At 43.2% G+C, this 13,270-nt stretch overlaps 1 protein-coding gene across 1 annotated transcript; it reads left to right on the top strand.

Annotated features, from left to right (window-relative positions):
• Positions 1-4,911: 4,911 nt before the first annotated feature.
• GLYATL2 (glycine-N-acyltransferase like 2) lies at positions 4,912-11,813 on the top strand. The gene is given in 7 exon segments (XM_070383237.1): positions 4,912-4,989; positions 6,542-6,649; positions 8,021-8,147; positions 8,240-8,417; positions 11,270-11,546; positions 11,548-11,632; positions 11,635-11,813. Coding segments are annotated over 7 exon segments (1,032 nt in total).
• The last annotated feature ends 1,457 nt before the right edge of the window (positions 11,814-13,270 follow it).

A 13,270-nucleotide genomic window follows, 5' to 3' on the forward strand; every position in this document is an offset into this window, starting at 1 on the left:
ATTTGAATATTGCTGCAGCTAGGTCATTTTTGCAAATTACCTTATTATTACTGCTTTGGATCAGCCAGTTGGCTACAAGCGCTAGTGTGGAAGCTGTGGTGGGAAACTTCTAAATGTAGAATTTGCTCAGTACGGAACATGTTCCCAGTCTTCCTCTGGTGCACAAAGCCGCTGACTTCATTCATGTAAACAAACAGGACCTCCGGTTTGCTCAATAAGAGTCCGCAACTTGGAGCTTTATGCTAAACAGGGACAACCTGATCAGGTGGGATTTATTATGGGTGAGACTATTCGTGGCCTTTAGAGAAATTTCTCCATTGTCACACTGAGAAACCGCAGAAGGTGCTCTGCACACGTCTAGAAAGAAACTGCAGGTAAGCAGAATTGTTTTAGACAGCCAAACTCTTGTCTCTTCTCAGCCTTTCAATTAAGTAGGGTCCTATTCTAAAGAATGTATTTGTTCATTCATTTTACAGACCATGGAATTCTCCAGGCCAGAATACTAGAGCGGGTTGTCTTTCCCTTCTTCAGGGGGTCTTCCCAACCCAGGGATTGAACCCGGGTCTGCCACATTGCAGGCAGATTCTTTACCAGCTGAGCCACCAGGGAAGCCCAAGAATACTGGAGTGTGTAGCCTATCCCTTCTCCAGGGGATCTTCCCAACCCAGGAATCAAACCGGGGTCTCCTGCCTTGCAGGTGGATTCTTTACCAGCTGAGGCATCAGGGAAGCCTGATTCTAGAGAATGTGTATTTGCTCATTCATTTCCCCCCTGCAAACCTTGGAAGCGCACTCACCAGCGTCCCAGGGCTGAGAATGAGTTTCTCAAGGAAATTGTAGGTCCCTGGAGCTAGAAAGTCCTTTGAGAATAAAGTATTTTGAGTACAAAGCCAGTGTTTTGAACTGTCAGGCTTCTCTGATCCTTTCCCTGAATTATAGACTACTGATCGGCCCATGCCTTTCCCTGCCACCCTTCAGGCACCCATAGGAATCCTGAGTAAAGATGAGAGTCCGCATACCCCTGGTCTTCAATCCATGCTTTGAAAGTGTTACTTGCATAGCAAACGTCTTCCTTTGAGTGCTGGGCCACGTGGCTAAGATGAAGCTTTACTCTTTCAGGCTGCTTTCTGCCAGACCTCACTCTGTTTATTGATATGTTCGGCACTTGACCCTCAAACACCAGCCACATTCTGGTGATGGCTATGACACCTGCAGCTCCCAGTCCCTTCCCGACTCCTACTCTGTCGATTTGAAACCTACATCCATCTATCCAGAACTGATCTACCCCTGACACCCTCACCTCTAACGGCCTAATTCCTCATTCCAACACTCTATTCTATGAATATTTCCCTGTCCATCACCACTGCTGTTCTTTTAGCCTCATAAAGTAAACTCATCCTACACTCTACATCTTTTCCCACTTGGTTGGACCTGTCTCCTATTTTGCTTCTTTCTTTCTCTCTCTTGAAAGTAAAAGTGTTAGTTTTGCTCAGTCATGTCCAACTCTTTGCGACCCCGTGGATGGCAGCTGGCCAAGCTCCTCTGTCCATGGAGATTCTCCTGGCAGGCATACTGCCGTGGGTTGCCATTCCCTTCTCTTCTCCAGGAACCATCCCAACCCAGGGATCAAACCCGGGTCTCCTGCAATGCAGGTGGGTTCTTTACCATCTGAGGCATCAGGGAAACCCCTTCTCTCACCTAGATTCCACAAATTCAGTTTCGAGTGTCATCATCTCATTCTCAAATATTTACTTTGCCACTTATATTTTTTTTTTTCTAATTCAGATTCTTCTTTATTTTTTTATTTTTATTTAATTTTTAAATTATTATTTTATTTTATTTTTTTACTTTACAATATTGTATTGGTTTTGCCATACATCAACATGCATCCGCCACGGGTGTACATGTGTTCCCCATCCTGAACCCCCCCTTGCACCTCTCTCCCCATACCATCCCTCTGGGTTATCCCAGTGCACCAGCCCCAAGCTTTCTGTATCCTGCATTGAACCTGGACTGGCGATTTGTTTCTTATATGACATTATACATGTTTTAATGCCAAATCATCCCCCAAATCATCTCCCCCTCCCTCTCCCACAGAGTCCAAAAGACTGTTCTATACATCTGTGTCTCTTTTGCTGTCTCGCATACAGGGTTGTGGTTACCATCTTTCTAAATTCCATATATGTGCATTAGTATACTGTATTGGTGTTTTTCTTTCTGGCTTACTTCACTCTGTATAATAGGCTCCAGTTTCATCCACCTCATTAGAACTGATTCAAATGTATTCTTTTTAATGGCTGAGTAATACTCCATTGTGTATATGTACCACAGCTTTCTTATCCATTCATCTGCTGATGGACATCTACGTTGCTTCCATGTCCTGGCTATTATTAACAGTGCTGAGGACTACCTGAGTGCCTGAACCTGAGCAGCTTAGACCTGGGAGGTGCATGCAGCCCAGGGCCAGCCTGGGACAGTTCCCGGCAGAGCAACCCAGAGCCCGAGCTGTGTGGGCAGGGAGGGTGCACACGCTGTGAGTGGGGGCAGGCCCAGTGTGGCTGAGACACTACGAGCTCATGCCAGTGTTATTTGTTTGCAGCCTCCCTCCCTCCCCACAGCGCGACTGAACAAGTGAGCCTAAAAAAGTGTCCACCACCACCACCCCCCGCCTTGTGTCAGGGCAGAAATCAGACACTGAAGAGACCAGCAAACAGAGGCTAAAACCGAGGAAACTGCCTTGGAAGTGACAGGTGCAATAGATTAAAACCCTGTGGTTAGTACCGACTACATAGGAAGGGGCCTATAGATCTTGAGAAATATAAGCCAGACCAAGAAACTGTCAGAAAATGAACTGACCCCACACTGCCCACAACAACACCAGAGAAGGTCCTAGATATATTTTTACTATTTTTACAATCATTCTTTTCTTTTTTCTTCTTCTTCTTTTAACTTTTTTCAATTTTTAAGTCCTCTATTACTCCTTTAATTTTCATTTTTATAACCTACTATTACTTTTCAAAAAAAGACTATTTTTTAAAGCAAACTTCATATATATATATTTAATAACTTTTGTGACTTTGTTTTTTTTTTCTGCTTCTTGTTTTCTTTAATATTGTATTTTTGAAAATCCAACCTCTACTCTAGAATTTTAATCTTTGCTTTTTGATATTTGTTATCAATTTTGTACCTTTAAGAACCCAATCTTCAGTACCTATTTTTACTTGGGAGTGAGGTTACTGGCTTGACTGCTCTCTCCCCCTTTGGACTCTCCTTTCTCTCCACTATGTCGCCTCTGTCTCCTCCCTCCCCCTTCTCTTCTCTACTCAACTCTCTGAATCTCTGTGTATTCCAGACGGTGGAGGACACTTAGGGAACTGATTACTGGCTGGATCTGTCTCCTTTTCATTCCCCCCTTTTATCCTCCTGGCCACCTCTGTCTCCTTCCTCCCTCTTCTCTTCTCTGTATAACTCCATGAACATCTTTGAGCAGCCCAGACTGTGGAGCACACATAAGGAAGTGATCACTGGCTAGCTTGCTCTCTCCTCTTTTGATTCCACCTCATCTCATTCAGGTCACCTCTAACTCCCTCCTCCCTCTTCTCTTCTCCAGGTAACTCTGTGAACCTCCCTGGGTGTCCCTCACTGTGGAGAAACTTTTCATCTTTAACCTAGATATTTTATCTGTGGTGCTGTATAGAAGGAGAAGTCTTGAGACTACTGTAAAAATAATACTGAAAACCAGAAGCAGGAGGCTTAAGTCCAAATCCACTCCAGTATTTCTTGCCTGGAGAATTCCATGGACAGAGGAGCTACCGTCCATTGGGTCACAAAGAGTCAGACACAACTTAGCAACTAACACTTTCACTTTTTTTCCCCCACACATATGGGGCTTCTCAGGTGGCACTAGTGGTAAAGAATCTGCCTGCCAATGCAGGAGATGCAAGAGATATGGGTTCCATCTGTGGGTTGGGAAGATCTCCTGGAGAAGGAAATAGCAACCTGCTCCAGTATTCTTGCCTGGAAAATTCCAGGACAGAGGAGCCCGGCAGGCTGCAGTCCATGGGGTCACAAAGAGTTGGACATGACTGAGCACACATACACACATACACAGGATGTTGGATTTTTCAGGATTGTTAAGATTTAAAAAAATTTGCCACCTCTCCTATAAGCCATCAAAATTGCTTGGAATTTCTTGTATTTGTTAATTTTTAGAAGATATGGCTACTCTTGTAGAATGTCTTTAAGTATCCTATATTCCTTGATCGAGTACATGTAATATATATATATTATATAATTATGTATGCAGTCAGATATTTGTGTATATGAGACTGAAGAATGTTCATAAGTGTATCTTACTTATATACTACGTTGTTTCAGAATGAATTTGAGGTGAGTACTAATTTGGGATGATATCACATCTCTTCTTTATTTTATGACATGGATATTTTCCTGTGTCATTAAATCCATTTTGAAGACATCATTTTAATGGCTACCTGGTGATCCATTATTTGGATATGCCGTCATTAACTTCACCAATTTCCTATAACGGATTTCAGATCGTTTCTAAATTTACAGTGTCATAATACTATGGTAAATTTTCTTATGTTTACATTCTTACAGGTGTCTGCTATTATCTCCTTGGTATGAGTTCCTAGAAGTGGAATTATTGAATACAAGGTTTTCTCTGTTTTCAAGGTTGCTAACATACAGTTCCAGTTTCTGGATTTCGCCAGTTGGTACTTGGGCACAACCTTGGGTACCGTGTTGTACCTCGAGCACTGCGTGGCTGTCCTCAGGGACTTCTCCTTCTTGCTCTTCCGGGATACCTGTCTCAGATCTCCAGGTGTTTTTGTTGGTGTGTTTCTTTTCTCAGAGTGTCTTCCTCAGGGAAGGGGCTTGGGTGCTACACAAGATGTTTGTGCTTCGTGAACCCCAGCAGCTTCAGATTTTGTATGAATCCTTGGAAGAGAGCATCCCTGAGTCCTTGAAGGTAAGGGAGTAGGGGGAGATGGGGGAAGAGAGGACTAAGGTGTGAAGAAGATAGACTCGGGCTCAGGACTCTCCAGGGCAGATGGAGGTGCAAGCCCAAGATTCCTTCTGCCTGGGACTATCTTAACACCCACGTCCAATCACCTCCTTTACTTCCCTGGGGATTCTTCAGTATCTTTTAAAGAAACTTTTTATTTTGTACTGGGGTATAGCTGATTAGCCACATCATGGCCGTTTCAGGTGAACAGCACAGGGGACTCAGCCATACATGCACAATATCTTTTTAAAATCGATTTTTGCTCATTTATCTGCACCAGGTCTTAGCTGCAGCATGCAGGGTCTAGTTCCCTGACCAGGGGTCGAGCCTGCTCCCTGCCACACTGGGAGCTCAGGGTCTGAGCCACTAGACCACCAGGAGAGACCCTACAATATCTTTTGAACCAATTCTGCTGCTATGTTTAGTGGATTTCCTTAACTGTTCCAAGCTATTGGTCACCTGCAACTTGATAACCAGAGTATCTATCTGACACACATATGATCATATCACTCCCTTGCTTTAAAATGCTAGTGGTGGTTCATGTCCAAAGCATAAAGCCCATACTCCTTAACTGGATATACAAACGTTTATCTAAAAAGTCTCTTCATTTCCCAACATGGAAGATGTGCTATGCATTATGATCACTGACCCCTCACAGTTCAGCAGGTGGGATTGAATCTCAGCACCTTCAAGCCGCCAATCACGTTCCTTCTCCTAACGGAAATTGCTGATCTTCCTCTTCTCTTTACTTCACCAGGTTCATTTATTTTTCATGGTCCAATTTAAATGTTAGTTTTTCTGTAAGTCTCCCACCACTTCTGGACGGGTAGTGACTTTGCCTTTTTGTGACCCCACCTGACCATGTGCACAGACCTATTAGAACACATGCCTTTTTAAGATTAGACTGTGTATCTCTTTGCCCTTGTAGATTTAACTTGGAGGAAGTGGCTACATCATATCCACCTTTGAATTCTCCATATTTGACACAAATTTGATATAAATAGACAGATGCTGAATAAATGGTGTGTTATTAACGTTTAAAATAGGAAAAATATCAATAGTATGGATTTTTCAAAAAATGAATGAATACATGTTAGAGAAGCCAGTTCGTTTGTTATTAACTTGGATTTTGGGGGATCCTCCCTGCACCATTTTGCAGTATGTCTTTCAATGAATACTCCAACGTGCCATCCTGGAACCACCAGTCCTGCTGTTTCAAGTCCTTCTTTTAAAAAAATGTTTATTTGCTTCTGTGGCTGCACCGGGCCTCTCTCGTGCGTGGGATCTCTTGCCACAGCATGTGAGCCCCTAGCTGCGCCAGGTGGGATCCAGTCCCCTGACTAGGGATCAAACCTGGGCCCCCTGCACTGGGGGAGGGGGTAGTCTTAGCCCCTGGACTATGAGGGAAGTCCCCCATCAAGTCCTTCTAACTCCTGCTTTTACTTCCTGTGCCACAGGCAAGACCCTGTCTCAAAGAGAAACGTCATCCTCTGCTGCTTTGTTGTTGCTCTTGTAGGTGTATGGCGCCCTTTTCCACATTAGAAATAAAAACCCGTTCAACCTGGAGGTGCTGGTGGACGCCTGGCCAGAGTATCAGACAGTCGTCATACGGCCTCAGAAGGAGGTGAGACCCTGGCTCCTGAGGGTCAGGCCACTCACCCTCAGGACGGGGATGAGGGGCTGCAGCGAGGGGCCTGCGGGGTGGGGGGTGGGGGGAAGGATCTTGACACATCTGATCATGCAGATTTGGGAAGGGTTGCTTGGAGGAGAGGGCAGGATGGTGAGACAAAGCGCGGGAGTAGACTGCAGAGCCAATAGTCCGGGACCTGGAAGTCGCTCTAGAGACAGTCAGCTGTCTCCTGTCAAGACTCGGATGAGAGGCATCCACCTCAACCTGGATGCCTGCGGTTGCAAATGGTCAGGAAATGTTTTGCTTTCCCTGTGACTCGATACCGCAATCTGACAATACTTCGAGCAGTGCTGAGTAAGTGCTGAGTAAGACCGCTGCTTTCCTAACACAGAAGATGAAGTTGACAAAAATGACGATGTCAGAGGTTTGTGAAACAGTAGACGCCATGTTTGTTTCATAAGAGCGTCTTCATCTTTCAGGGGAGTATGAGTCGCGAATCCCATCCTTCCCGGAGTAGCGGTACTTTAACAGGCCCGTCCTCCTTATCCGTATAGATAGTCATCAGAGGTGCTAGAACACAGTGTTGCCTGCAGTGGCCCCCGGGGGCGAGCCAGCAGCAGGGGGCAGACAGGCGGCTGGGGGCACAGCAGGCCCTGCGCCCGGGTGCTTCTGTGGGCTCTGGGGCCATGGCTCGGCGTGGGGACTTTTTCTATCAGTGCTCTGTTCTCACGGGCACACCGAGCCCTGATCACCGTGCCAGCTCCAGAGGGCTGGGCCAGAACTAACCTGAAAGTGTCAGTGGCCCAGTCGTGCCCTGCTCTTTGTGACCCAGTGGACTGTAGCCTGCCAGGCTCCCCTGTCCATGGCATTCTCCAGGCCAGAATACTGGAGTGGGGTGCAGTGCCCTCCTCCAGGGGATCTTCCCGACCCAGGGATTGAACCCGCATCTCTTACGTCTCCTGCACTGGCAGGCGGGTTTTTTGCCACCAGCGCCGCCTGGGAATTCACTTTCAGAATTAGCGGAGGCGTCACCTTCTCACAGACCAGGAGCCTGGACCCCAGCCCTCCACCCTCAGGCCCCCACTCTCTTAGGCTTTTAACACGCACTCTTTCTGCTGCACTTTCCATCTCAGACGCTGGGACTGCTTGCCCGTCGTCCCAAGGGCAGTTGACTCCGGGGCACCACCAGGAAGGAGCCCCTTCCAGTGGCTTGTTCTACAAGGGAGTCCACGGAAATGTCTGTACCTCTCTCACACAACAACAACAAAGCCTATCCAGTAAATTAGTCTCTAGCACTCGGGACACAGGCAAAGCATTTTGTGAATGATATCACTATGTAAATGTGATTGGTGTTTGTTACGTCAGGAGATGAAGGATGACCTGGATTATTATACCAACACTTACCACATCTTCACCAAAGCTCCTGACAAGTTAGAGGAAGTCCTAGCGTGCCCGCAGGTCATCAACTGGGAACAAGCCTTCCAGATTCAAGGTGACCGGTCTAAATTAAAGCCAAAGATGTCCCGTTTAATTTATAGTAGATATGAAAGGGGGGAATGATGCTTGCTTTTCTCCTCTCTACAGGATGTCAAGAGAGCTTGGGCGAGGCAATACAAAAAGTTGCAGCTTCAAAATCAGTGCAGGTGGATTATCTGAGAACCGTGCTTTTTGTGTTTGAAAAACCAACACTTGAGGCATCGAGTGGTGACAAGATGGATTTGATGAAGTTATTAAAAATTCCTAAAGTGCTTGAAGATAAAAGGTGAGATTTTTACCTTTTGCTTCTGAAATTTCTGATAGACTAGTTCAGTTGCCCTATGGGCCAGACTTGTAAATGTAGGATCTGAGACTAAATTATAATGGTGTTCAGAGCTACACAGGTAAGAAAGGGAACCGTATTAGGTAATGTTTGCTGAGCTTGGGCAGGAACTTCGTTAGAGTAGGTTCTTTTCCACATATCAACTTCCTTAGATCTCACAAAAGTGCTCCTGGAAGAATATTGGACATCATGGTGGAATTGAAAAACTTTCACTGAAACTATTCATTTTTTGACCAAAAAAAAAAAAAACTTCATACTATGCAAAGTCTGGGGGTGTGTGTGTGTGTGTGTAGTCACCAAGTTGTACTTGACTCTTTTGCAATCCCAATGGACTGTAGCCCGCAAGGCTCCTCTGTCTGTGGGTTTCCCAGGCAAGAAAACTGGAGTGGGTTGCCATTTCCTTCTCCAAAGGATCTTCCCAACCCAGGGATCAAACCTGAATCTCTTGCAGTGCAGAATTCTTTACCACTGATCCACCAGGGAAGCCCTATGCAAAGGATACAAATGTACAAAGTAAAAAGTGAAGGCTCGCTCACTTGGATTTCCAAAAATCTTTCTGTCCCCGTGTAGATACTCTTAGCATTGCTTTTAGAACTCTGTATGTATGAGTTGTTTTGTTGGTTTTTTCTCCACAACATATGCATGCCTCTACTGCAGTTTACTCTTTTCATTTAGCAGTGTGTTATACACAGCTTTCACGTAAGCTCGTACAGGCATCCTTCATTTATGTTGACAGCTGCATAGACCACAAGAGGGAGATGTACAATTCTGTGTGCCCGTATTTACACACTTGATTTCTCTCCAGTTCTTCCTGATAAAAAAAATTCTGCAATAAATGTCTTCACAAATAGATCATCGCACAAGTTGTATAAGTATTACTGAAAACTGAACTCCTAGAATTGAAATGCCTGGGTAAAATAATACATGCATTAAATGGAAGATTTTACCAAATTGGATGGTGTGCATGATGTATGAACATATGATAGCATAGCATATGAAAAAAACCCGTCTTTCAGTAGGGACATGGATAGATTTACTATGGTGCAGTCCAAATGCTGGGATAATATACAGCCATTAAAAAGAATGAAGCAGCCCTCTGTGAACTAATAAGAAACAACTCCAAAAATATATTCTGAAGCAACAGCAACAGCAAAAATATATTCTTAGTGAAGCAACAACATCAGCAACAACTAAGATGGGCAGAATCATGTAGCCAGTGTGCCATCACAGTAGAGCACATCTGAAATTCCAAACAACACCTCTGGAAAGTTACATAAATGTGTCACATCACTAGATGCCTCTGGAGAAGGTAACTGTGTGATAAGGAATCAGAGAAAAAGGAAACAATTATTTTCCACTGATATCCATTTATGCTTAATAATAGTAACATCAAAAAATAAATAAAATCTAAATATACACTAAATACATAGAATTGATTTAGCCAGGAGAGTCAATAATATTTTAACCCTGCTCTGACTCAACTGTGTTCCCATGAGACTCATTAAAGACATGTTTGCATGGAGAAAAATGGTAGATAGGGATTAAATAATACTTGACAATATAACTGGAAATCTGGAATGAAGTGCCTGTCCTAAGGCAGTTCTTTATTTCCTCTAAACCCAAATATATATTTGGATATCTTACCCCTCTGGGTCTAACTGTAGCACAAGAGGAAGGCACATGAGGATGCTGGAGACCTTTGAGGAAGTAAGACCAAAATCAGTTTGAGGATGATAGAGAGAAAGCCTCACCTTTGTGTAGACAGTTGAGAGCCCTTGTGACCCCACCCAATGGCAAATGTGAAGTGACTTTGAAACTGACAGGTTCCTGGAAACTCTTCCTCCTTGAGAAGGGGGAGAATTGCTTTGAGATCTTCCTTCTGCACCAATCACTCCTTCCCACAGAAGATGTTATGCTGATTTTGCAGATGAGAAAATGCAGTCTCAGGTAACTTGTCCAATAATAGAATCAGGGCTAAAATCCTGATTATTATCACACACACAAAAAAAATCCAATATCCTTTTTTCCTATGTTTCTGCTCCTGAAACTGCATTTTTGTACTTCTCTAGTGGTATGTGATGATGGGTTTCGGGACACATGAAGCCATAAGATCAACATGGCTCTCATCTCCCTGAGATGTACATTTTGTTAACTATCTGTTGGAAGAAACATTATCTTGTGTATTTAGATATTTTGTGAAGTATAATTTGACATCTCAATTTTTAAATGGAAGTTTAGTTGATTTACATCATATTAGTTTCAGGTGTACAGTATAGAGGCTCAATATTTTTTAGGCTATATTTCATTTAAAAGTCTTCTCAACATAATAAATATGTTTCCTTGCACTGTATATCCTTGTAGCCTATCCCTTTTATACATCATAACTTGTACCTCTCAATGCCACATTTTTCATACAAGAAACTTTAAAGAAAATTCAGCCCCATGGAAGGTTGCACCGCTTATAGTCCTTGCTCTTTTAGGAACATACACTGTTATTCTCCTTTGATGGGATGTTTGGTTGGACTTTTTGAGATATGCTATACTATATCTAGCCAACTCTCTGCTATTAAATGTATCATAAATGACCGAGGATTTTCTCACTTTCAATTATTTGGGAAACATTTTGAAGCAGGCATATAAATAGTTGTGTGTGTGTGTGTGTGTGTGTGTGTGTAGTGTACATCTATTTCTTCCTCTGGGCTGTGGATCCTTAAGGAAAGGGAGGTGTCATATTTTCTGCCATCCTGGTGCTTTCTAAATGTTGGCTGAATACATTTACATTCTTTTCTTCACAGGAAAGAAACCTTTCAGAACATCTTCTTGGATGTCTTGCATGCAAGACTTGTGAATGAGCACTGGGAATTGGGAAAAAACGAGAAGAGCTTGAAATATGTTGAATGCTGTCTCCAGAATTTTGCAGGATTTGGTGTTCTGAGTTCAGAAGGGAAACCCATCTCTTGGTTTCTGACAGAACAGTCCTGTGAGATAAGAATGGGTTACACTTTCCCCAAATACCAAGGCCAAGGCCACATGTGGCAAATGGGTTGTCACAGTATAGCATTTTTTTTTCAAAAAAAAAAAAATACCGTTTTATATCCATGTGGCAAAAGATAAAGAAAAAAGTCATCAGGCATTGCTCAGTTTTGGTTTCAAAATGTTCTTTGTGGCTGGCATCAGTGGAAATGCACCCCAAGAAATACTGCTGATGGTGCTATTGTCCATTTCAAGTGTTTCTTATCAGGGAAAAACATCAGTGCAAACAAACGTGGTAGTCTACATGAGCAACAAAGCCATCCGCTTATCTGGGGCTCGGGCGCTGCTCAGGCCACACTGCTGTAATAGTTTTGTCTTCTTCCTCTTGTATATTACAAAACATTAGAAGCTGGGCTCCTTGCTGTCATGCTTTTCCTTTACGGTAAAAAATGTCTCAGAGCTGAAATTACCCAGTGTCAATCATGAGTGCTAACATATCCCATTTTCTTCTTTGAAGAAGACTTCTTTCAGGGAAGAATTTTGCTTTTTCATGCTTCTAATTTGAAAATAAAATGCCTCCTTGGAAGTCTCTTCTCTGGTGTTCTTCTCTTCTTCCTACAAAGTTTCCCAAAGGATCTTTCAAAATGCTTCAGCATCATTACTTTTGGTCTTGGGTACCCTTAAAAGTGCTTTGAGATACTATACTGAATTCAATTATGTGACCATCAGTGAAAGTTTGGTTTTCTAACTAGCTTTTTATCACAGAAACTTGGTTAAGTCGAGTTGTATAGCATAACTTCATATTTTCAATAAGATTTTAGATCTATGCTGTATTAGTTTCCTATTATTGTTGTAACAAATTACCACAAATTTAGTGACTGATGATCCAGTGACATGATCTACCATATGATCCATCAATCCCACTCCTGGACATATATCCTGAAAAACAATAATTTAAAAAATATACATGCACCCCAATGTTCATTGCAGCACTACTTACAATACCAAGACAGTGGAAACAGTGTCAGACTTTATTTTTTTGGGCTCCAAAATCACTTCAGATGGTGATTGCAGCCATGAAACTAAAAGACTCTTACTCCTTGGAAGAAAAGTTATGACCAACCTCAATAGCATATTCAAAAGCCAAGACATTACTTTGCCAACAAAGGTCCGTCTAGTCAAGGCTATGGTTTTTCCTGTGGTCATGTATGAATGTGAAAGTTGGACTGTGAAGAAAGCTGAGCACCGAAGAGTTGATGCTTTTGAACTGTGGTGTTGGAGAAGACTCTTGAGAGTCCCTTGGACTGCAAGAAGATCCAACCAGTCCATTCTAAAGGAGATCAGCCCTGGGATTTCTTTGGAAGGAATGATGCTAAAGCTGAAACTCCAGTACTTTGGTCACCTCATGAGAAGAGTTGATTCATTGGAAAAGACTCTGAGGCTGGGAGGGATTGGAGGAAGGAGGAGATGGGGACGACAGAGGATGAGATGGCTGGATGGCATCACTGACTTGATGGACGTTAGTCTGAGTGAACTCCGGGAGTTGGTGATGGACAGGGAGGCCTGGCATGCTGTGATTCAAGGGATTGCAAAGAGTCGGACACGACTGAGTGACTGAACTGAACTGAAGACATGGGAGCAACCTAAATGTCCATCAACAGAGGAATGGATAAAGAAGATGTGGTAAAAATGTACAACAGTGTATTGCTCAGCCATAAAAAGAAAAATAATGCCATTTGCAACAAACTGGATGGATCTAAAGGTTGTCACACTGACTGAAGTAAGTCCCACACAGAAAAACAAATATCACATGATATATGTAT

This window comes from Bos mutus, chromosome 15 (assembly GCF_027580195.1).
Source record: "Bos mutus isolate GX-2022 chromosome 15, NWIPB_WYAK_1.1, whole genome shotgun sequence".
NCBI lineage: Eukaryota > Metazoa > Chordata > Mammalia > Artiodactyla > Bovidae > Bos > Bos mutus.